The sequence below is a fragment of the Phoxinus phoxinus genome (genome assembly GCF_949152265.1).
Source record: "Phoxinus phoxinus genome assembly, chromosome: 12".
NCBI classification, from domain to species: Eukaryota; Metazoa; Chordata; class Actinopteri; order Cypriniformes; family Leuciscidae; genus Phoxinus; species Phoxinus phoxinus.
The window spans coordinates 33,138,786-33,164,316 of NC_136887.1; the positions used below are offsets into that span (position 1 = coordinate 33,138,786).

At 38.3% G+C, this 25,531-nt stretch overlaps 1 protein-coding gene across 1 annotated transcript in view; it reads right to left on the minus strand.

Moving 5' to 3' along the window:
• The window catches only part of trpc7b (transient receptor potential cation channel, subfamily C, member 7b), a gene marked incomplete at its 3' end in the record, with an annotated part of 57,527 nt that overhangs the window by 24,169 nt on the left and 7,827 nt on the right, over positions 1–25,531 (minus strand). The window contains exons 2-4 of the mRNA XM_079630779.1: positions 21,267–22,029; positions 8,340–8,519; positions 1,915–2,079 (exon numbers count right to left, since the gene is read on the minus strand). Coding sequence (XP_079486905.1) covers positions 1,915–2,079; positions 8,340–8,519; positions 21,267–22,019 — 1,098 coding nt within the window. The 5' untranslated portion in view covers positions 22,020–22,029. The remainder of the gene's footprint in view (positions 1–1,914; positions 2,080–8,339; positions 8,520–21,266; positions 22,030–25,531) is intronic.

Genomic DNA, 25,531 nt, shown 5'->3' on the forward strand with positions numbered 1-25,531 from the left:
CCATAGCCATGACGTAACCATGGCGACAGACGTGGACAACTGCGTAGTGCGTAACGTTTAGCGGCGCTCACGCTGTTCTTATTTCGTTCAAACATTATGGACCATGTCCAGCAGACTTTGGGACAAAAAAGGAGAACTAAAACGAGGATCAATATCAGCGTGGCGTTTTCGAGATGCCGAGAGCTAGCGTCCGCGACTAACTTCAACTCGACAGAGCTTCACGAGTCACGACTTGACAGCGACGCCGCTCTTGCACATACTTTATTAAACAGGAGAGCAAATGTACATAAAACAAATCAATGATATAGCTCAACATGATGAAATGTTAGAATATGATCAGTATGTTCTAATGTTGATCTAGCTTTACTAGTAAGCTGCTAGTTTCATATAACAAACAAACTAACACATAGAATAACATTATAACTTTCAACACATGCAGTTTAGTGTGATAGTGTAGAGCGAGTGAGACAGCGCTGCGTTACCTCACAAGCTTCATTCGTCTAATAAACTGTCCTGTGAGTAATTCAGCAGTTGCGGGGAGTTCAGTGGAATTAATCCTTTTCCTTTATATGCGCGGGACTCGTGTGTGATATCTGTCTATTATTAGCAATCGCGACCTGCTTAATACCACTGTAATGTTAAAAAAACATGAATGTTTCCACTCATAATTAACATTATTAGATCCATCAGCTTGACAGCAACTCCCATCATTCAGCTCGTCACTGCGTCATAAGAGGTTAGTGACCCCTAGCGGCGAAAACAATTACATATTGTAGCTTTAACGGAAAAACTCTACCACACAAAATTTTAATGTATACATATATATATGCGCACACTGTATTTTAATATATTATATGTTTACTAAATGTATACATGTGGAGTGAGATTGTCGATGAATGAAATTTCACTGTGACGATGCGGAGATTGCAGTATTAAAGAGATTTGTCTGGTTCAGTCTCAGTCTGGAGTCAGAACTACAGCTGTTTGTAGAGCAACACACCTGCACATAAGTCATCGTACACTGCAAAAGTGTGTGTGTATGTCTCTGTGCGTGCTTGTCTCTGTGTGTGTGTATGTCTGTGTGTGTGTGTGTTCGTGTGTGTGTCTCTGTGTGTGTGTGTGTACGTGTGTGTGTGTGTGTGTGTGTGTGTGTGTGTGTACGTGTGTGTGTGTGTGTGTGTGTGTGTGTGTGTGTACGTGTGTGTGTGTGTGTGTGTGTGCGTGTCTCTGTGTGTGTGTGTGTGCGTGTCTCTCTCTGTGTGTGTGTGTGTGTGTGTGTGTGTGCGCGCATGTCTGTGTGTGCGTGTCTGTCTGTGTGTGTCTGTCCGTCTGTCTGTCTGTGTATATACGTGCGTGTGTGTGTGCGTGTGAGTGTGTGTGTGTGTGGGTGTGTGTGTGTTCGTGTGTGTGTGTGTTCGTGTGTGCTTGTCTCTCTGTGTGTGTGTGTGTGTGTGTGTTTGTGTGTGTGCGCGCGCATGTCTGTGTGTGTGTGTCTGTCTGTGTGTGTCTGTCCGTCTGTGTATATACGTGCGTGTGTGTGTGTGTGTGCGTGTGTGTGTGTGTGTGTGTGTGTGGGTGTGTGTGTGTGTGTGTGTGTGTGTGTCTGTGTGTGTCTGTGTGTGTTTGTGTGCGTGTCTCTGTGTGTGTGTGTGTGTGTGTGTGTGTGTGTGTGTGTGTGTGTGTGTGTGTGTGTGTGTGTGTGTGTGTGTGTGTGTGTGTGTGTGTGTGTGATTGTGTGTGATTGTGTGTGTGCGCGCGTGTCTCTCTCTCTCTGTGTGTGTGTGTGTGTGTGTGCGCGCATGTCTGTGTGTGCGTGTCTGTCTGTGTGTGTCTGTCCGTCTGTCTGTCTGTGTATATACGTGCGTGTGTGTGTGTGTGGGTGTGTGTGTGTGTGTGTCTGTGTGTGTGTGTTACCTTGCTACAGGGCATGATCCAGTATGCGATGGCGAGGAAAGGCAATCCCACAGTGACGCCCAGAACCGTCAGACACTTCACACCGATGGACTGTTGCCGCAGACCCGACAGGTTCTCGTACCAGATCGTCAGCAGCTGCTGTTGGCAGTTCGGATGAGCCACAAACTGACACACACGGACAAAACACAGGATGACAAATCAGATTACAGCAGTTATGTGCACTTATTGTGGATGAATACAGCAGCAGAATATTGAAACATGGCCAGATGTGTTCAACAGACATCGGATAGTAGTAGGACATTACCTCAGCGTAAAACTGAAATTAAATTATATTAATATCATTTTTACAAATTTTGTAATAAGATAAATGTTCTTGTTCAATTTATGATTACAATTAGTAGTGTGAGGTTTTTTTCATTTATGTAAAATCCAATCAAGGTAAATGTATGGGTTTCCTGTTGTGCTGTAGCTCTGTTAGACAGGTAAACGTGTGTGTGTGTTTCTTTAGAGAAGATAACACTTGCATTGAGATTCCCTCAAGAAACGTGATCGTGACGCTGATTTAAGGCCGGTGGTGTGTGATCCAGAGCTGGAGCCGGCTAAAGCTGTGTGTGTGTGTGAGTGTGTGTGTGTGTGTGTGTGTGTGTGTGTGTGTGTGTGTGTGTGTGTGTGTGTGTGTGTCGTGACACACATGACTCTGAGGTCACCTGAACCTTGTACCTGGTTGCCATAGCAACAGCCCAAGCATCCCTTCTGATTGCTTTAATTGAAATTGGTCTCACACTCATCTTAATAAACTACATGTTTAGTTTCCCCATCTACAAAAGGCACCAATTTGTATTCATGCATATTTAATATTTTAATCTGCATAATTTTTAAAAGCCGAACTTGAAATGATTTGATTTGCATAATCTTTAAAAGTTAAATGTGAATGGGGTTCATATGCATAATTATTTTATAATGGGTAAAGAGTTTTTGATGAATTAATTCCCAGGTAATTTTTTTCTCAGGTAATTCATCCTGCGTATAGATTTGTAAGCCTTAATAAAAAGTGATATTGTTCTCATATGTTGTATTCTAGATTCATGATGTCTCCATTTAAAAAGTGCAACCTGTCATCTGTAAACTAACTAAATGCACACAAATTAAATTGCATCGTCAACATTCACAATTATAACGTATTACAATCAACACTGGATTCTTTAATCAATACCCTCAACTCAAGTAACTACGATACTGTGGTCTTCAAGTGCTCTAATCTCATAAATATGATGATTGCAATGTTCCTCGAAGGCTTTATATAACTAAAGAATCTGTCATTGATGTCACGGGTCTTCAGTCATTAAAACTATTAAGATTTAAATCACAATGTGAAAATGATTAAGCTTCAGTCACCTGTCCTGTAATGAGAGTCGTTCTCGAGAGGGTTTGCATTGAGCTGAGGGCAACAGGACTCATTATCTGGTTAACAAGGTCGTGAGCCCTTTAAACCCACAGCGCTGATGATCATGACCTGCACATCACACACTGATCCACAGCAACTGACACGTTTATGCAGTAAAAACAGTGGAAAATTTACATAATCACATTGAAAATTCTCATTCCTGTAAAGCAAATATGAATTTATAGCCTATATCATGCTGCATTTGTTGTGAAAGTTTTTGTTGTGTGTTTTTGTAATTTTTATTACTTTTTTATATATATATGTGTGTGTATAGTTTTACTTTGTATTTTTGCTTATTTAATTTGAGCTATTTTAGTACATCAAAATCAACTAAATGAAAATACGAAATGTTGCTGAAATAAAAATAAGTTAAAAAAATATATATATTTCAGTTCATATTTATTTGATTTTTATCAATGACTTTTACCTTGATTACAATAAATCCTCATTTATGTTCCAATGAAGTATCAACTTTGTCTCAGATGTTTTGCCTAACACGCCTAAAGAGAAATCAAAACGAACACAAATAGAGACACAATAGTTGACATAAAGTAAGAGTATAAGGGCCCTATTTTAACAATCCAAGCGCATGGTCTAAAGCGCAGGGCGCAAGTTCACTTAAGTCGTGTCCAAATCCACTTTTGCTAGTTTACAACGGGAAAACATTTGATAGTGGAGAGACGAACGCGTCTCCAGAGCACAAACGGATCTGCTCGTGCGCGAGGTTAAAGCTGTGTGTGTGTGTGTGTGTGTGTGTGTGTGTGTGTGTGTGTGTGTGTGTGTGTGTGTGTGTGTGTGTGTGTGTGTGTGTGTGTGTGTGTGTGGGGTAAAAGTGAGTAAGCAGAACACCTACGGGACAAGCCGGATTCCACCATATCTTTATGTACACGATAATAATCTTTTACATTGTAATCCTTTTATTTTAAATATTTGGCATGTTTGTGTGCTGCTGTGTGTCTCTGTGTGTGTAATAAGCAGAGTGTGTGTGTGTGTAATAAGCAGAGAGTCTGTGTAATAAGCAGTGTACGCGCGTTGTGGACCCGTCTATAGGCGTACATTACTAACACGCTCTTTAAATAACAAAAAAAACATTGCGCCGTTGACTTTAGAGCAGGGTTCAGTCGGTCAATGACTCAGTTTATTTCTGTTCCTCAAAATAGCAACGTGTCAACAATGCGCCTGAACACACACCTGGTTTTCAGACCAGCAGCCCATGGGCGCACAAATGGGCGCAAATGCATTTGCTATTTAAACATCATGGCGCAGGACGTGAAAATGATAACTGCGTCAGGCTGAGACTAGCAAAACACACTTGCGTCGCGCTTGGCGCTGCATTGCGCCGGGTGTAAGATAGAGGTATAAAAGGACTGTGGATAGCAGCTCAGATCATTTGATGAGAAATATTTGACTTCATATTGAGATCTCTGAGGATAGTTGCTGCAATCTCTTCTGAAATCGAGGGACCTTTCACACCTACCTTGTTAGGTCCGGATTTTTGGACTTTTAGTTTGATCCGAATCAAAATTACAGTGTGAAACCTCTCCCAGACCACGATCCGGATCAAACAGACGAAATTTGGTCCGATGAAAAGAGGCAGTCTCGGTTTAAGGTTTGGTTCGCTATAGTGTGAAAGCATTTTCTGTATGGTTTGGACGTTCAGAGCATTTACAGGACGTTCCGGTGTTTCACGCGTAGCAGAAGAGACAAAGATAGCAGGAGAAAATGAGCCGTGGCACATGGGGAGAGGAGGAGACAAGGTTTTAAATTAAAATATGGTCTGACGACATAAGATGTTAACTGGAAAAAAAACGCTTGCAGTCTTCTCCTCCTTTCCTGCCGGCGACGATCAAATGTTCGCACGACGAGGACGTTCATTTGGCAAATTTGAACTAGCCTCGCGTATAGTTGGTGCTGCAGGTGGTAATGCCGTAATAATAGCAATATAGTTTCAACGATATGCGTCTGTTCATTCATTCTTGTCAAAGTTACACAGCGAATTGACAACACGCTGAGGTCAGACGCAAGTCCGTTTACAAACTAATCAATGTCCAGATTCCGCCCACAATGTGAAACCAAACCAAAACTATATATATAATGTATGAAAACATGAACTTTGGTTCGGACTGTCAGGTGTGGACGCCCTGAGACACATGTAAGATAACTGGGTTATTTCAGGAGAAACATCGGAGACATCGGCAAAAGTCTCTTCAGAAACTATACACACACATTAGAAGCTCCCTGGACACTTTACAGCGACTTCATGTGTTTATCTTGTGAAATTAAAGTCGAGGCGTGTCTCCACAAGCCCACTGTCTCGGCTTCATTTCCCAGTGTGTGTGTGTGTGTGTGTGTGTGTGTGTGTGTGTGTGTGTGTGTGTGTGTGTGTGTGTGTGTGTGTGTGTGTGTGTGTGTGTGACATTTAGAAGCCAAAGGAAGTAATTACAGAAACACACATGCATGACCTCAAAGCATGCTCAGTGTTGAACCGCCTGTGCAAACTCGTGGAGGTTATTTCATTAGAAAGCCGGTTTGCGTGTCAGTGGAGTGTGTGTGTGCTGAAGTCAGAAGGTGAGGAAGTTCTGGAGCGGTTATCACGCAGAAGAGCGAGTTCTCCATCTGAGACACAGTCGAATAATCAAGAGTTCAGCGGAGGTGAAGAACAGAGCCAATCAGATCCTTGATTAGTCCAAACCTCACGTCTCTCCTGTCCCCGACCCTACAGAGCGTCACACAGAATACTTTCTCCCGTTCCTCTGAGTCGTTCATGAACGATCCGTTCGTTGCGTCTGTCACGTGACAAATGAACGAAACACTCGGAATAAAGGAATTGATTATGTTCCCTGTGAATTATTTTTGACTGCATTATAATGATTCAGAATATGATCAAGATTGCGTAGGTGGATGTGTTCGGGGACTTTTAAACCTGTTAAAAGTATAACGTTTAAAGCAACACCAAGTAGTTTTTCAACCTTCATAATATATTTCCAAGACTCTTGTGATGGTACATCGACTTACAATAGGTTGAATGACACGTCTGCCATAGCCTGACGGGGTCTGTATCGCTTTTACTTGCTCTACGGAGCTTCGGGGTTCGGGTAATAACCCGAGCACAAGAAGAACTACAATATTCGACTGCTTTACGGCACCTCACTTCCCCCACTTCCTCAAATTCGGACGTGAGAGCCCAACGAGCGTTTGTTTGCCGGCTGGTATAGCGTCTGTCTCACTCTTAGAAGAAAAGGTTCTATATAGAACCTTAAAAGGTTCTATAGGCGCTTCGTATTTGGAACCCCTGTTCTACACTCTTAGAAAAAAAGGGTTCATTGGGGTTCTATATAGAACCATAGGGTTCTTTACTCAACTCCAAAGAACCTTTTATGCTAAAAAGGTTCTATAATGACAAGAAAGAACCCTTTCTTGGGTTCTGTATAGAACCTTTTAGGGGTTCCAAATATGAAGCGCCTATAGAACCTTTTAAGGTTCTATATAGAACCTTTTCTTCTAAGCGTGTATGTTGTTGTCACGGCCGAAGCAGCAACTAAACCGAAGGAGGCAAAGGTTTTGTCGGAGGAGACTAGGAAGAGAAAAAGGGAGTGATAAAATCAAAGAATCAATATTGGTCCAGTGTTCGCTAGAGGAGGAGGAGGGACCAATGCTGACTTGGCCGTCATGCTGTCGGACTAACAATAGCTACATGATTACGGACACAATCATCTGTTAGGATAACTATCCTAATGACTGCAGGCTGATAGTCATGTCTGTTTATTTATTTATTTTTCTGGCGAAAGTGTCTTGCCTCAGGCTACCATGCAAATCAATTTTTCAAATGTGCAGATTCATCTATGGTTGCTTGCTTGATATTATAATATTGACGATATATAGCTATTACCTACCACACAAACACAAACATTAAATTGAATTAGCATATCCATTATGTAAAACAGTAGCCAAATAGGCTACTTTAATGACGCTGGCTTGTAAACGCGAGCTACGCAATCTTTTGGTGTTTGAAAAAAATAAAACCCATGCAATTATATTCATATGACATGCTGACATATATGCCACTGTACCTGGGATGAAGACATTTCACACGCGACGCAGGACGTCTGAACCCAAGACGTGAGAACTCCTCCTGCAGAGTTCGGGGGATCGGCTTGTCAACAAATGCACGTATATCCCCTGGTGTAACCATGACAGATTTTGCGACAGTAGTAGAAGACAATACTGTTTCCCAACTGTAGGGGGACCCCGAGAGCAAAAACTACTTGGTGTTGCTTTAAAGCCCCTTAAATGAACGAAATGACTCGTAAAAAAATGTGTTCATTTTGATGAAGAGAGTCAGTAAAATTATTCGAACTTCTTTTCCATCACTACTTCTTTTACAGTGTTTTCAGTGTAAACACGCGCTAGACGGACGTCTTTAACCACTGCACTCGTGTCTTGCGTCTTGAGTGTGACGTGAACCTGATTTCTCCAAGAATAACATGTTCCTGGATTGACATCTTTGTTGATCCTGGAACAACAGTCCAGTCAACCAATCAGGAGTGTTTCCCTAAAGCATCGTTAGCCAGATCAGTTGAATTGTGTTGGTAACGACTGAACATGTGACCACAGTTGGCTTCGGGACACACACCCCAGATTTAAGTTACAAGTCCACAGTTTCTACATCAGGGTTATTCACCATAATTTCCCTCAGATTTTAGGGAGAAGTAATGATTACACTAAAAAATGCTGGGTTGTTTTAACCCAATTTTGGGTCAAATATGGACAAACCCAAACATTGGATTAAAAATAAATTATAAAAATTTAACCCAATGGCTGGGTTTGTCCAATTTGAGCTTTGGATGTGTTGAAACATTTAAACTTCTGTGGCTAAAAACCATAGTGACCGTCCGGTAGGATGTTAATGTATTATAAACAAAATACATGTATGTCTTCATGACCGTTTGTTAATGTGGGTTCACCAAAAGAGCGTTCTCACCTTTTTGACCTCATATTTGATGGCGAGTTTGATGCGGCTCAGACAGGGTCTCTGTTCTGTGGGGGGGTTCTGGTCCACGTCACCGTTCAGGATGGCCTCCACTTCCTCTGTGTCCCGGCAGAGATCCAGAACACCCACCACAAAATCCTTACACTGCATAGACAACTTCCTGTAGTCGTTCTGAGAGAGAGAGAGAGAGAGAGAGAGAGAGAGAGAGAGAGCGAGCGAGCGAGAGAGAGCGAGAGAGAGAGAGCGAGAGAGAGCGAGAGAGAGCGAGAGAGAGCGAGAGAGAGAGAGAGAGAGAGAGAGAGAGAGAGAGAGAGAGAGAGAGAGAGAGAGAGAGAGAGATTAGCCAGGAAGACACACCCACCTGTAAATCAAATCATGTTACCATAGTTGCCCATTAATTACTATGAGAAAAAAATAAAAAGTAATATCCAGATTTGCACTTTAAAGGAGAACTCCAGTCAATTTTAACATTGAGCTAATTTTTTTGCAAATTTGGAGTGCTGTCAATACAGAGAACAACGACAAAAATCGGTGTTGCCTACACCGTGTTATCCTATTTTTAAAATTTGCACCCTATTGACTTGAATGGGCCAAGTTTTAAACCTGCTTTTATCCTCTTAACATCCTTGATGTGTCATACAAGTGCCCAGCCATGTGAGTGATTCCTTCAGAGTGAACACGAGTGAATCTGACTGCAGGAGATGTGAAAGTTATGAATAAAAATGATGTTATATCAGCCAGCGCAAATACCTGTATTTAGTTCCTGTTTTCGGTGGAAGTCCAAAGTAGTCGATTGTCGAGTTCACGCGCGTGATCATAGTAACTAAACCTATGCGCGTGAACTCGACAATCGACTACTTTGGACTTCCACCGAAAACAGGAACTAAATACAGGTATGTGCGCTGGCTGATATAACATAATTTTTATTCATAACTTTCACATCTCCTGCAGTCAGATTCACTCGTGTTCACTCTGAAGGAATCACTCACATGGCTGGGCACTTGTATGACACATCAAGGATGTTAAGAGGATAAAAGCAGGTTTAAAACTTGCCCCATTCAAGTCAATAGGGTGTAAATTTTAAAAATAGGATAACACAGTGTAGGCAACACCGATTTTTGTCGTTGTTCTCTGTATTGACAGCACTCCACATTTACTAAAAATTGAGCTCAATGTTAAAATTGACCGGAGTTCTCCTTTAAAGAAAAAAAAAGGCCTTGTGAACTTCAAATAAAGCAAATGATTCTTCAAAAAAAAAAAGTATTTTTTTCTCTAGTTGAATAAAAGTAGCTAAACCCGACTGTACTGGAAACCTTACACTATGAAATTAAAATGACATTACTGTGAAGTAAATTAATTAATTAATTTAGAAAATGTAATGAAATATTTAAATATATGTATGTAATATTCTAAGTATTTATACATCATAGTATTTGTTGTACTACTTTTAATTTGTATTGCAATTTTAAATACAATAAATAAATAAACATGTACTTTTATAATGATAAAGAAAAATACAAAGTGTGCATGTGGTTTTTAAACTTTAAATAAAGATAATCATCAAGACAAACTACAGAAAATTATCATTCCTGTAAAGCTAAAAAAATAAAAAATACAATACTACCAATAATTAAATATATAACTGAATAATTGAATAATTAAATATATAAATACTTTTATTTAAAATATATTTAATTAGTATAGTATTTATCTATCATGGTAGTATTTGTTGTACTACTTTTAATTAACGCTCATTAAAAAAAAAGTCTGGTAAAAAGATTGATATTCATTACTAGGCTACATTACATAGGCCTACATGATTTTTTATTTTTATTTTTTGCATTAAAGTAATTCTGGGATGACTGCTTCAGACATGTCTTCGTGAGATTCATCCATAACTGAATTGCAAGATATAGAAAAGCACATTTTTCTTGAATTATTCCACTGATGGACAAGCAGGAAAAGACCAACACAACACACACTGACGGCTCAGAAACCAGCATTTACAGACGAACACTTTCACACAATCATCTTCAGTCTGGAGAACAACTACAGCGCTTCAACCCTTCACCAGAACAGCGAGTGTTTGATTTCTGACACACGGGTCTGTGGGCGTTCAGGCTTATCTCAGAGATAACCAGCAAACCAGTGTGTGTGTGTGTGTGTGTGTGTGTGTGTGTGTGTGTGTGTGTGTGTGTGTGTGTGTGTGTGTGTGTGTGTGTGTGTGTGTGTGTGTGTGTGTGTGTGTGTGTGTGTGTGTGTGTGTGTGTGTGTGTGTGTGTGTGTGTGTGTGTGTGTGTGTCTGACTCCGAACCACAGTCTGTTCAAAAGAAGACCCGGATAATCTGTCCACAGATAAACTCAGAAGCGTTGCACAGTTTGGGTTTGAAGCTGCCCGTTGGTGAGGGATCGAGAACACTGAGAAGGATTAGCAGAGATATTCTGCAATCTGTCAAACATGCTGACTTGTTAATAAAAGACTAGTTTTTTTTTTTTTTTCTGTTACATGGAAATGTATATGTTCATGTGTAGGCCTACAGTTTAAAAAAAAAAAAAAGACTATAAAAAAAACAAAAAAATATGCTGACTTGATGACACATAAATATACACTGCCATTCAGAAGTCTGGGGTCGGTAAGATTGTTTTGTTGAAAGAAAATAATATTTTTTATCCATCAAGGATGCATTCAATTAATTAAAAGCGACAGTAAAGACATTTATAATGTTATAAAAGATTTATATTTCAAATAAATGCTGTTCTTATTCATCAAGGAATCCTGAAAATAAATTATTCGCGGTTTCCCAAAAAATATTGAACAGCACAACGGTTTTCAATATTGATAACAATAATCATAATTGTTTCTTGAGCAGTAAATCCTCATATTATACTGATTTCTGAAGGATCATGTGACACTGAAGACTGTAGTAATGATGCTGAAAATTCAGCTTTGATCACAGGAATAAATTACACTTTACTATATATTCATGTAGAAAACAGCTTTAAATTGTAATAATATTTCACAGTTTTTCAGGTTTTACTGTGTTTCTGATCAAATAAATGCAGTCTTGGTGAGCAGAAGTGTTCGAAAATAAAGCAAAAAATAAAGTGTTTCTATATGTGATGCTGCTTTCCGAGATATGTCACAAATGAATTCATAATGCAACGCAAAGCTTAATGTCGGCACTGCAACTATAGTGTGTAGTTTAGAGTGACTGAAACCATGTATTAACCAATCAGTAAATTACAAAACTGAAACTCTTATACAATGTGAAATATGCTAATGACGCCTGCCTTTTATAGCTCAAATTAGCCAAGCTAGCATACAGCAAACACATTGGCAGTCTCACACACACACACACACACACACACACACACACACACACACACACACACAGCAGATGTTCTGAGTGTTGAACCCTTTCAGGGAAATGCATCAGCATCAAATACACTATATTATGATTCTATGCATATATGAATATTTCAAAATTGATCAAGGATGTAAAACGTTCCCTTCACAGTCATTTCTAAAAACAGATGTGAGATCATCTAAACGTTGTCATCATAGCTGTGAAGTAATTCAGGTTTGATGACAACTTTACAGCCCATATCACTTTATGAATCCTTACAAAATCAAACAGCACCCTGTAACAAAGCAAACAGAAATGCAGAAGGCATTAAAAATGGATAAAAATTAACAGAAAGTATATATATGATTTGATTTGCATTGAGAGATGATCTTGTACCTCATGCCGATCTCTAGGTCTGGTGAAGGGTGTGTGACGATGTGCGGATATTTTAATTCCAAAGGCCGAGGGATCTTTATCCGGATGCATATTATCCTGGATCCATGAAATAACTGGCCTTTAAAAATAAAAATCTCCCGCTCGCATTCGTCACGGCGCCACTGAGTGTAAAAACGTGAAAGGCGAAGCTTGAATTTCTAATGTATTTTCAAGATGGAGGCGCAACATGGCTGCCATTCGAGCGACTCACCCGTATGTATTATAAATAGCAGATTTACGCTTACGAGAATACTTGATTAGTTGGTGGAAGTGATTACATTAATGAGCACATATAATTTTGAAAGAACAAAGTGTTTTTTGCTAAGAATCAACTTAAAAAATTACATAGTGTCTTTAACAATGATGACTGCACCTTTAACATCTTATTGTTTTCCGTAAAGTTCGCTATCCATAAAGTTCGTTGCCGTTTCAAACTCCCAAAACAAACACCAAATGAACTTAATTTCGGCCTGATTTTGTTCAAAATGGCGTCACACCAATTCGTTCTTCAATTTTGCTTTTAATAGTTACTACTTTTGATCAAACTACTGTAACTTTACAAGGTCACGGTTCCACTCTGTAATTGCTGATTGCATCTATAATTAGTGCTGTGTTGAAAAAATCGATTCACCAATTCTAAATCGATTTTCATATTAATCTCTAAAGATCGATCCGTAACTCAGAGGATCGATTTAATAACAGGACTACATTTTCCCCATAAACACACTGAGACACGGCGACCGGCGGCGCTGCTAATGCGGTTTCTCTGAATCCACTTGTTGACAAGAAAGGAGGAATGAATCGTTCACAGCGCGTTTTTTGCGCGTGCAAATTCGTTTTCTAGGCGCGCCTCTGTTCATGGTTGCATAGCAACGGCAGACGCAAAGGGAAAGCACGCGCTTGTTGAGAGGAGAAAGCGGTGCAAACTCGTGCAAACTGCGCTCTCCATGATGACGAGGAAGTATCATCAAATAATTAATTGATTTCTAGCCCTTGCATTAGCTTTACTACTAGATATATTCATTGAGATGAGAAATAAAAAGCCGCCCTGTACGATCAGCTGTTCGGCCGAGCTTTCCATGTTGTTACGGAAAGGCCGCTGGTTTTTGTCACATGACCTGTTGAGATGCATTGAAGTGCTTCTCACTGAATTTGCACGCGCATAAAACGCGATATGTGAACGGCCCCTAAAGTGGTATCGTGTGCGGTTCGTTGTATCTAGTTTAAAAGGCCTTTTAAATATGAACGCAGTTTTGGATTAAATAAAAGGACAGTCAAGTCAAATAAAACACGTTTTATCTCCTGTTTAGTTGGTAACACTACATTAAGATACCATTCATTAACATTAATGCCTTATCTAACATCAATACATTGAGTGAACAATACATTTTTACAACATTAATGTATGTTTGTGAATGTTATTTAATACAAACACTTGATTGTTCATGAGCAGTTAAAACTTTTGATTTTAAAAATATAAGATCGGATCAGATCGGATCGAATCGAATCGAATCGAATAATGATAATCGATTCAAGATCTTGAGAATCGGAATCGAATCGATTCTTGAAATTTGAATCGATACCCAGCACTATCTATAATCATACTTATATTTACATATTAATAATAATACGCATGTTTAATAATAATAAAGTAATAATAAGTATATCAAATGAAATACTTTGAGACCATTTTTCTTTCTGTGATTTGTTTGGACCGCTCTGTCTTATAATATCTGCTCTCTCGGTTTAGCATATGATGATGGATATGAACATGTCAAATGATGAAAACGATCCCCTGAGCCCGACCTGCCCGAGGTGTGTGTGTGTGTGTGTGTGTGTGTGTGTGTGTGTGTTTCATATGACTGATAGCCAGCTGATCTAACCGATTTGCTCTTTTCACTGTTGTGTGTGAAGACATCAGTCTTTCTGAGAAATGAGAGAGGCACTTTGAGTTTAAACAACCCAACACACATGAATACTGTCTCAGTGCGCACACACACGCATGCACACACACACACACCCACACACACACACACACACACACCATCATCATCATTACTGACACTCTCTCGTGTGAAGTCTTCAGATCACATTATAGGAATATGTCAGGTCAGTTAAGCTCTAATGACATTATCTGAGACATGTTGTCGATTCCCACAGAAAATCATTTCGACTCGTTTACAGTGATACTCTGACAGTAAAGCTGTGGGGCGAAACACTGCACAAAACTCAGAGTCAAACCACTAAAAGACACTGAAGCTGAAAGCTTTCATTTGACGCATGCTAAGAAATCAGAAATAAATTCTTCACTTAAAATCCACTAAACAGGAATGACATCGGTAAGAAATAACCAGCTTCATCCGCCTGGGTACAGTAGTTAATGGACGACTTAAAGGATGATTTTACACAGTTTGAAGCTCAAACAACACAACAGAACAATCCATTTACAAAACACTGGATGCAATCATTTCAGAAATTTCAGAATTTCTGCTTCTAAAAATTCACATAAAAACGTATGCGCTCAATTGAGTGTTATAACCTATCACTGAGATACTAGCTTTAGTTAATATTTTGAATACATTTTATCTTTATGATTTCTTTGTCATTTAAAAAAAAAATGATATGCCTATTTTAAACTAAATGCTAATGAGAAATGTTGGCGTGGCACCTATTTAATTATTTTATTTCACTTAAGGTTTATTTTATTTCAAGTAACATGTTTTTTATGGGTTTAGATTCAGTTTCAGTTTTATAATAATCCTGATTGAGGCAGATCATTTTTGTGCATAAACTACACATTTACCGAAGAATTCCCCTTGACCGAAGAAACTCATGTGACTTTTGTGATTGGATAACTGGACTAACCAGCGGACCAATCGCATCACAGCATCAAGAGTTGGTTTGATCGTTCTGAAAAGCCTGAACCAAAGTCTGTCATCAAAATGATTTGGTCCTCCCAGATGCATCTCACACAAAATCTGACCATCAGATTTATACATCATCTGAAAGCTGAATAAATAAACTTTCCATTGATGTGTGGTTTGTTAGGATAGGACAATATTTGGTCGAGATACAACTATTGAAAATCTGGAATCTGAGGGAGCAAAAAAATATAAACATTGAGAAAATCTCCTTTAAAGTTGTGCATTTATGTTCACGATTGTGCTGCATTCACTCACAAAAATACATGTTTTATATATTTACGGTAGGACATTTACTAAATATCTTCATGGAACATGATCTTTACTTAATATCCTAATGATTTTTGGCATAAAAGAAAAATGGATAATTTTGATCCATATGCATAGATCTCCCAGATGCATCTCACAACTTACATTTATATTACAGATATTTTGTACCATTTTCTCAGGAAGTGAATAATTAGGTCTCTTGAACACATGGGATGGAAACAATGCTTTAATCGCAAATGTTTTAAGCGCTATTCCAATTATTGCGCACAACTTTGTATGGAAACATAGCAATTAATATCACTGCACGTAATCCGTAACTATAAAGTAACTTACTATTAAATACATTTATTTTCCTCTATTTTTCTGCTTTAGCTAGTCTGCTTTACAGAATTATCATTTATGATAAATTGCTTATATTCTCACTTGTAAATCATGTTGGAGTAAAGAGTTTGCTTAATGAATACGTTAATGTAAACAGTCACACAACAATAATTTAATTTCTCTTCCTTCCATCATAAATATTCAGCACAGATGGTTTCATATTCAGCCTTCAGCATATGACTGTATTTCTAATATGGATTTTCCATTACAGCTTTAATGTTACATGTACTTCATATTAATATGATTAATCGCAGTGATGTGCAATAAGACTGTTTCACAACTGTACAGAATTACACTGAGGTTTAGTAATGTCTGTTAAACAATCAATCATGTTCAAGATTGAGAACCAGGCCACGCTTTTTACTCTAGTGAACGCTTCAAAGCCTACATTTAATTTAGGAAAATACATTTCTGTACAGAGACTTGACTAAAAACATTTGAACAATTAATGGCAATGGGGGAAAATTTGTTTAACAACAGTTATTGAACTTACAATGGGGCAAGTTGTCACAGTGCTTATTATTTGCACTGATTTAAAAATAATGCCTTGGTAGAAATTAAATATCTAAAGTTAGAAAGTAAAAAAGCACATTATATCTGTATTTAACTGTATTCAACAGCAAATGTATGCATATTATATAAGTGCCATCTGAAATTTTCTTCTAGAATTATAATTTGTATCAAGCTTGTATGTTTATGTTCAGTTATTTCACTTTAATGGCAATGAAAATGACCTATTAAGTGTTATTAAAGTGAAATAACTTAAATATACAAGCTTGATAAAAATGCTCAAAAACATAATTCAGATAGCACTTACAGGCTTTTGCATCTGAAGTCTTCATATATATTAGGTGGGCATTTATGGATGCATTTTAGCAGAATAAATATAACTATAATGGGGTAAGTTGTCACAATGCTTATTATTTGCACTGATTTAAAAATAATGCCTTGGTAGAAATTAAATATCTAAAGTTAGAAAGTAAAAAAGCACATTATATCTGTATTTAACTGTATTCAACAGCAAATGTATGCATATTATATAAGTGCCATCTGAAATTTTCTTCTAGAATTGTAATTTTTATCAAGCTTGTATGTTTATGTTCAGTTATTTCACTTTAATGGCAATGAAAATGACCTATGAATATTCTGGAAATTTTTCATAAGCTGTAAGCCATAATCATCCAAATTATAACAAATAAAGGCTTGAAATATCTCACTTTGCATGTAATGAGTCTATATAATATATTAGTTTCACCTTTTAAGTTGAATTGCTTAAATAAATGAACTTTTGCACCATATTGTAATTTTTCCAGTTTCACCTCAATATGCAGATGGTCCATAAACGCTCTATTCATCTGAGACTGAAACTACAAGAAGACTGACTCAGATGCTGGTTAAAACTACAGTAAACGTCTTTATGCTCCCTCAGAATACATGCGGTGTGTAAGGGCGATATGAGAACTGATTCGGGCCACAGACGGATCAGATCCCTGAGGATCAGACTCACACACACTCATTACTGAGCAGTGTGTGCTGGGTAACAGATGCTGGTGAACGTGTGGATGCTTTACTCAAACACTAGACGTGCAAATTAAAATTCAAGTGGACACACACACACACACACACACAAAAGCTTTAGTTAATTACACACACTCATGTGTGAAGAACACTTTAATTTACAGTTGTGTAGTGGACAGCCACCATCTGAGCCCTGACAAACACACACTTACTCCTGATCCTCACACACATCCAGTCCGTTATCTCGGTTTCAAACCCTAGTGAGCTGTCTACATAAGCAAATGCCTTCTAAGGGGACGTTCACATTAAACATGCGTGCATAAGATTTGTCTTGCATTGATTTACCAGAACTATGCCTGTAGTTTCAGGAATATTGGCATATTAAGTCTTGATGTTTTTGAGCTCTACTAGAACAGGTTTTCATGCTTGAATATTCAAAAAACACATTATTTTCCTCATATTCTCCATTGTTGTGGCTCCTCTCTTCCCAGTCTGTCAGTAACGCTCTGTTTAGTTCCTGTCTCTATGAAGCCCCTCCTTCTGAAAAGCACACTGTGCTCTGATTGGCCGGCTGGATCAGTGTGTTGTGATTGGTCGAGCTCTTCGAGTGTGTTTGGGAAATGTCCCACCTCGTTACCATAACCGCCAGCTTAACACACTACTAACTAACTCAACCAGGCCCCGCCCCTTTATTCTGCATATTAATGATTTAAATGAGGAACATTGTGACGTGTTCGTTCCCGGAAGAAACTCAAGACTACAATGGAGGCGTTTCAGGAGCTCAGAAACACGGACACTGATATAGAGAAGAACTGTGACTTTGCAGAGTTTTCATGATCAAACAGCAACATTACACACTAAAAGATGAACATGGAAAAAAATCCTTTTTAAATACAACACAAAGAGATATTGTGCTTCTTTCTCATCTTCTAGCTTCATCTCACAGGTCAGGACGTCCGTATCCACTGGAGGTGAGAAGTAAAAGTCGTCAGCCATCAAATTCAAAGTACATTATTTGGTTGTTTCCTGCTCCATTTCTCACAGACACACACACACACACACACACACACACACACACACACACACACACACACACACACACACACACACACACACACACACACACACACACACACACACACACACACACACACACACACACACACACACACACACACACACACACACACACACACACACACACACACACACACACACACACACACACACACACACACACACTGTTCTTCATTGGTCTCATACAGCGAGAGTTGATTGTATTGCCTGAAGATTCAGTGCCACTGCTACGTTAATGGAGTTTGGAAGATGAGACATGCCTCTGAAATGTTATCATTATATATATATTGATTGAGTTTTTCTTATCTTTTCTTACCTAACATCAAATAACAACAACTTTATACACACCTCTGTATGTACCGTATGTGCTCCAATGAGTCTAAACGGGTGAGAATCATATAAAAACTTTCAATATCACGTTCGAATCAACATAAAAAGGAAGAAAAAGGATTTTGCATAAAGAAAATAAAGCCCATATATGTTTATTTTTGTATTGTGGCAATATAATATATTATATTATATATTTTTTTATATTTCATAGGTATTACATATATTTTAATAAAAATAGTGCTATATTATTTAAACTTATACAATATTTAAGTATGTATAATAGTAGTATTTGTTTGTATTGAGTTTAGTTAGTTTAGTTTTATATTCCAGTAATGACCTTGACTTTTTCTTTTTTTTTTTAAGTAAAAAAGTTTTCTTTTATTTGCAAAATAATACTAAAATATTATATTTTTTTTATAACACACACACACACAATATATATATTAAATTACTATGCCATAATATTATACATTATATCTATTAAACGCCAAAAAAAAAAATTCATTTGTGATGAAATATGACCTTGACATTCACAAGTAAACCTGTTTTACACGGAGCCGATATTCAAATGTCAATGAGGTGCATTAAAGATGTTGGTCAGAGTTGCCATTCTTTATTAAAAAACCACTCACAAAATTTGAGTTTGCAATCGACCAGAAGCAATGCCTGATGTGAACCATTCCTCCGACACAAGATCTCGAAACACCTCTGGACAAAACAAGACACTAAATCAGACCACGTCAGCATCTAAACCTCAGCCCGCTGTAGAGTACGGCATGTGTTCGGAGATGCTTTGCCCCCTCAGGTCCTGGAAATCTTGCTATCTTCAACGGAAAATGAGTTTGCCAGCACTTTATTGTAATAAGAGTGGACATTAAATAAAAGAGACAATCTGTCAGCGAACTGAAGCTCAACAGAAGTCGGTGACGTAACAGGAAAACAACCCAAAAATCGTACCAAATCAACAACTGAACGACTTTAACAGATGAAAACACCTTCAGGAGAGAATCAGAGATGATGTGCTACAGTATATCACCTGATTCACACCACACATCTCAGGAAAACTGCTCACACCAAACCTAAACTCATCCTGACCAAGAGCACAATTACAGTACAAACTCTACTTTTGGTTATTGGCTACAAATGTTACTTGAAGGGGTGTGCATAAGACTGACATGAGGCCTTCATAATCATGACATAACACACGTCATGAATATGAAGGAGGTTTTATGCATGTTTATGACAACTGCCATTAAGTGTCATTCGCTAAATTATGACATTTATAAATCAAATATGATTTATAAATGTTTGAGGCGTCTTTGTTACACTCTAAAAAAATGCTGGGTTGTTTCAACCCAATTTTGGGTCAAATATGATCAAACCCAGCCATTTGGGTTCATTTTTTAAATTGCATTTTTAACCCAACGTTTGGGTTTGTCCATATTTGACCCAAAATTGGGTTGAAACAATTTTCTAGTGTATGACAACTTGACATTACCAAGACAACATAACCAGTAAATTATTACAGTGTGATTATGTATTTAAGTACTCAGTATTATTAATATACTTACTATAGGGTTAGGGTTTGGTTGAGGGTTAGTTGCATGTAATTATGCATAATTTACTGTTATTACTATGGTAAGTACATGTAACATATGTAACAAGGACACTGTAAAATAAAGTGTTTCCCAATATTGCTACATTTTGTAACAAAATAAAAAGAGGCAGTTGAGATTTGCTATATAGTATATCGCTTTACGTGACTTACTCTATGCGGATGCATTTGGATATCAAATATATTTCAAACTGTATATAGTTGTGTTATTTAGCAATTGCTATAACTTACTTTGGTAACACTTTACTTGAAGGGGTGTGCACAAGACTGACATGACATAATCATGACATGACACACGATTAATATGAACTGTTATTAAGTGTCATTCGCTCAATTATGACATTTTTAATGCAAATATGACATTGTTTGAGATGTCTTTGTTATGACAACTTGATATAAACCAATACATAATAACCTGTCAGTGTCTTTGTCATTACAACTTGACATTACCAAGACAACATAACCTGTCATAAATATGTCTGAAACTGATTAATGATCAAACTTAAAAACCCACTTAGCTTTATGGGTTAACATTACATTAAACCGTCATGTGACTGGTTTTGACATCGGCTGTCATGAGGCCATTATAACTGTCAGGAAATTTTATCTTGACCTCAACTACAGTACACATTGAATTTGTCATTAAAATGTCATTAAGCGTTAATACTCTGACAAACAATTGTATAACAGTGTCATGTATACTTTTCTTGACCTCAACTACAGTGGTACACATTGAATTTGTCATTAAAATAAAAAATATTATAATGTTAACCCATAAAGCTAAGTGGTTGCTTAAGTTTGATAATGAATCTGCTATGTCATGTTTATGACAATTTATGTTGTCTTGGTATTGTCAAGTTGTCCAATTGATTTTTCAATAAAAATAAATAATTAAAACATTGTGATTTTCTTTAAAGCTGCTTTGAAACCATGTGTATTGTGAAAAGCGCTATACAGTTGGATTTGAATCGACTAAATAAGCCATTTTTGCTTATTCTGGTTCTAGTAATATGATATTTCTCACCTTAAACTCGGTCTCTATGTTGGCGAGTCGTGCGAGTTCGTTGCTGAGCTCCAGAGCCGTCAGTACGGGATCTTCGCTGGACAGCGCCAGGTAGGCGGCGCTAGCGAGCCCTTTGTACGCGTTCATGCGCGATCTCGAGTGACTGAAAGAGTCGCGTCTCTGTTTCTCCGTGCACTCGTAGCACTTGCAGAAGTAGTCGTGCGGTCGCTCGATCCTGGCTCCTTTCAATAGCAGGATGTGTACGATCTCGTACTCCTGACAGTGAGCGGCCAGAATCACCGGCGTCACGTCGTGCGAAAAACGCGTCCCGTCCTCGTCGTAAGCGTAGAAGTCGTCGTCCCTCAGCTCCTGCTCCAGCGGGCTCAGAGTCAGTCTCAAGCCGCCCGCGAACGCCGGATGAGCCAAAATGGCCTCCACGATTCGCACGTACCCTTTGCTGATCGCTAAAAGAAGCGCGTCGCCCACGCGAGCCATCCCGTCTTTCTTCAGGAGGAGCTCGGTGACCTCCAGGTGCTCATTCCCCACTGCCAGCTGTAACGCGTTTTGACCCATGTAGTCCACGCTGTTGAAGTTGAGTGTTTTGGACTCGTCCAGCATCTTGCGGACGACGGGGATGTTCCCGTACTCCGCAGCGTCGAGGAAGCGCTCCTCCTCCACCGTGAGACTGGAGCCACGTTCGTTGAACATGTACGCGGGGCCTCGGATAGCCTGGCGACGGCCCTTCTCTCGCAGGGTGGTGTGCCTGCGATTCATGACCTCTGACCTGAGAGAAAGTTTAAAAAATATATTAGTAAAGAACACTTTAAATCCAAATTTTGTGTAATGAGATGCAGAATATTCAATGAAGAACTTGACTATCCATCACTAAGTTAAAGCGCCCCTACTTCACTGTTACCTTTCATGCAGAGATGTTTGTGAATGTAAAAGCTCTTCAAAGTTTCAAAGGTCAAAGTGCAGATGAATGGAGTTATAGAGAGCCTAAGTCCCGCCCCTCCGCTTCCGGGTCATGGGATTTTATTTCGGAAAAAATATGTATTGTAGTCAATGGCGAGAGACAACTTATCGTTTTATTCCGTGCGAACTGTGCCCTGAATTACACATATGATGTTTGTCAATTTAAAAAATAATCATGAAAGTCAAGAAAGTCGCAGTTTGTCATAAAACAGAAGAGTAACGTTTAGTTTTATGTGGAAATCGCTCAATGAACTTCATCTCTCGTCTCGCACTATACGTCACCGTTGCTCGTGTGTGTGCAGTCTGGTAGGCTACAACACACTCCGGCATGACGGCGTAACGTTACGATTATAACGTAAGACTGTAGAAAACATGACAGACGTTAGCTTCAGTAAAGTTAGCCTCAGTAAAGTTAGCTTCAGTAAAGTTAGCCTCAGTTAAGTTAGCTTCAGTAAAGTTAGCTTCAGTAAAGTTAGCTTCAGTAAAGTTAGCCTCAGTTAAGTTAGCTTCAGTAAAGTTAGCTTCAGTAAAGTTAGCTTCAGTAAAGTTAGCTTCAGTAAAGTTAGCTTCAGGAAAGTTAGCCTCAGTGAAATTAGCTTCAGTAAAGTTAGCTTCAGGAAAGTTAGCTTCAGGAAAGTTAGCTTCAGGAAAGTTAGCTTCAGGAAAGTTAGCTTCAGGAAAGTTAGCTTCAGGAAAGTTAGCTTCAGGAAAGTTAGCTTCAGGAAAGTTAGCTTCAGGAAAGTTAGCTTCAGGAAAGTTAGCTTCAGTAAAGTTAGCTTCAGTAAAGTTAGCTTCAGTAAAGTTAGCCTCAGTAAAGTTATCCTCAGTTAAGTTAGCTTCAGTAAAGTTAGCTTCAGTAAAGTTAGCTTCAGTAAAGTTAGCTTCAGTAAAGTTAGCTTCAGTAAAGTTAGCTTCAGTAAAGTTAGCTTCAGGAAAGTTAGCTTCAGGAAAGTTAGCTTCAGGAAAGTTAGCTTCAGTAAAGTTAGCTTCAGTAAAGTTAGCCTCAGTAAAGTTAGCCTCAGTAAAGTTAGCTTCAGTAAAGTTAGCTTCAGTAAAGTTAGCTTCAGGAAAGTTAGCTTCAGTAAAGTTAGCTTCAGTAAAGTTAGCTTCAGTAAAGTTAGCTTCAGTAGAGTTAGCTTCAGTAAAGTTAGCTTCAGTAAAGTTAGCTTCAGTAGAGTTAGCTTCAGTAGAGTTAGCTTCAGTAGAGTTAGCTTCAGTAAAGTTAGCTTCAGTAAAGTTAGCTTCATTCATTGAGTGAAAAGGTATGACGTCACATGTGCGCCTTTTGGGATTGTAGTCTTTGTAATTACGTATGTTCACAGTCTTACACCTCAACAGTTTTACATCAAACTCCGACTTTCTTGACTTTAAAATGTATCTTTTAAATTGACAAACATCATATGTGTAATTCAGGGCACAATTCAAACGAGATCAAAATATTTGTTGTCTCTCGCCATTGACTACCATACAATATTTTTCCGAAATAAGGTCCCATGGTGGAAGGGGAGGGACTCGGGCTCTCTATTAGCAGAAGCTGAAGTGTAATACTTAATGCTTAGGCTCTCTATTGAGTTTTAAATGAAGAAACGTTTCTGAACATCCTGAAACGAGTCATCAGTAATTCCAGTCTCACTTCCTGCACAAACCTATGTGGGGTTGTAACTAATTTGCATAATGCTACCCTACGGTCTTCATTGGCTGAACAGCGTCTCTTTGCCCCGCCCACAAACACTGTAGTGTATCTGAGACTGGAAGACTTTGGTTCGTGTTGTTCACGTCGAGAAGACGCTGTTTTCTGCTGACAAAGCAAATCCACTTTGATGAGATTGATACGGTAAAACCCACGCCATCGTTACTGTTCGTATCACTGTGTGTCAAGAGCTGAGATTCAGATATGCTAATGACATTTGGTTTTGGACACGCCCTGTAAGTGTTCGACCAATCACAGCAGATTGGGTTACTAGACCAATCAGAGTAGAGCAGCTCTTAGAGAGGCGGGGCTTAGAGAGACTGAATCCTAGTTCGAACCATTTCAGACACTGAGAGAAAAGAGCAGATGCTGCAGTGGATATTATGAGAAAAATAAAGTGCGTTTTACATTGGATGCATGTAAAACTATTTTTCACAATTCAATATACAGTATAGCATGCACAATAGGACCAGGAGCATTTTAAGAAAGAAAATAAAGTCTGATGTTCTGCTACAATTGAACTGAGATATAAAACAGTATATGTTTACATTTTTAGTTAGATTACCTTTTTTTTTTAAAATAAAGGCTGTGTATCTATATATACATAACACATACGTATATGTCTCTACATATTGCAGAATAACAATAAAGCTCACCTGACTTGATTTTACAGTTGTTACATTAAGCTAAAAAGAGAGTATAAAAAACGTAGTTGCCAAGGCAAAATTTTCTTAGTTGAAGTTGAAGTATTAAAAAAATAACAATATTAAAAATAAAAACACAAAAAAACACAATATTTGAATGAAAAGGAAAATATATAAATAACTATGTAAAATAAATACTATGATAAAATAGTAATGAGATTGGGAAAACAACACAATCTACCGGTAGCTGTAAAAGGCTGAAGCGATATTAAGAGCAGATTAGACGAGTTGACTAAAACACACTCGGTTCACTGCACAGCACGAGATTCAATCCATCACTGTTTGTCAATAGACGGATGGCCTAAAACAGCCAATCACAGCTCTGCTTTTAGAAGTTGCTAAATTGGCCTTTCACGCCACATGAGTCAATCTGACCTATGATTGGACCAATAATCAATGACATCAGAGATCAGCTCGGGGTTGCAGCTTTTCCCTGTGGATCTCACACTGTCATGTTCAAGAGTGGGACCAAAAGCTGAGAAACTGCCATGATTTCAACAATTCTGGGATAAAATACACACACTTGTGTTTTGTCATTTCTAGATGAGAGTGAGAGTGGATATATCACACTTTAAAATGACATGATGATTGCAAAATGCAGATGCTATATTTGTTTAGAAAGCATATCAATTTTAGTCCTCTTGATCACAGTCTTTTCTGAAATTGCACACTTACAAAAGTGCCTCAGGAGAAAATCCATTTACTCAGCAGTTTAACACACACACACACACACACTGAACATTTTATTTCGAAACGCTCTCAAAAACGCAAGCCACAACCTGCTACAAAACAAAACACACTGTCTGCTTTTATGAAAATACACACGAATACACAATAAACCCAGAGAGAGAGAGATAATCTAAAGTTTTCCAGTTAGACACATCAATGAAGAGTATGTTGTTTAATTAGTGGCGTTT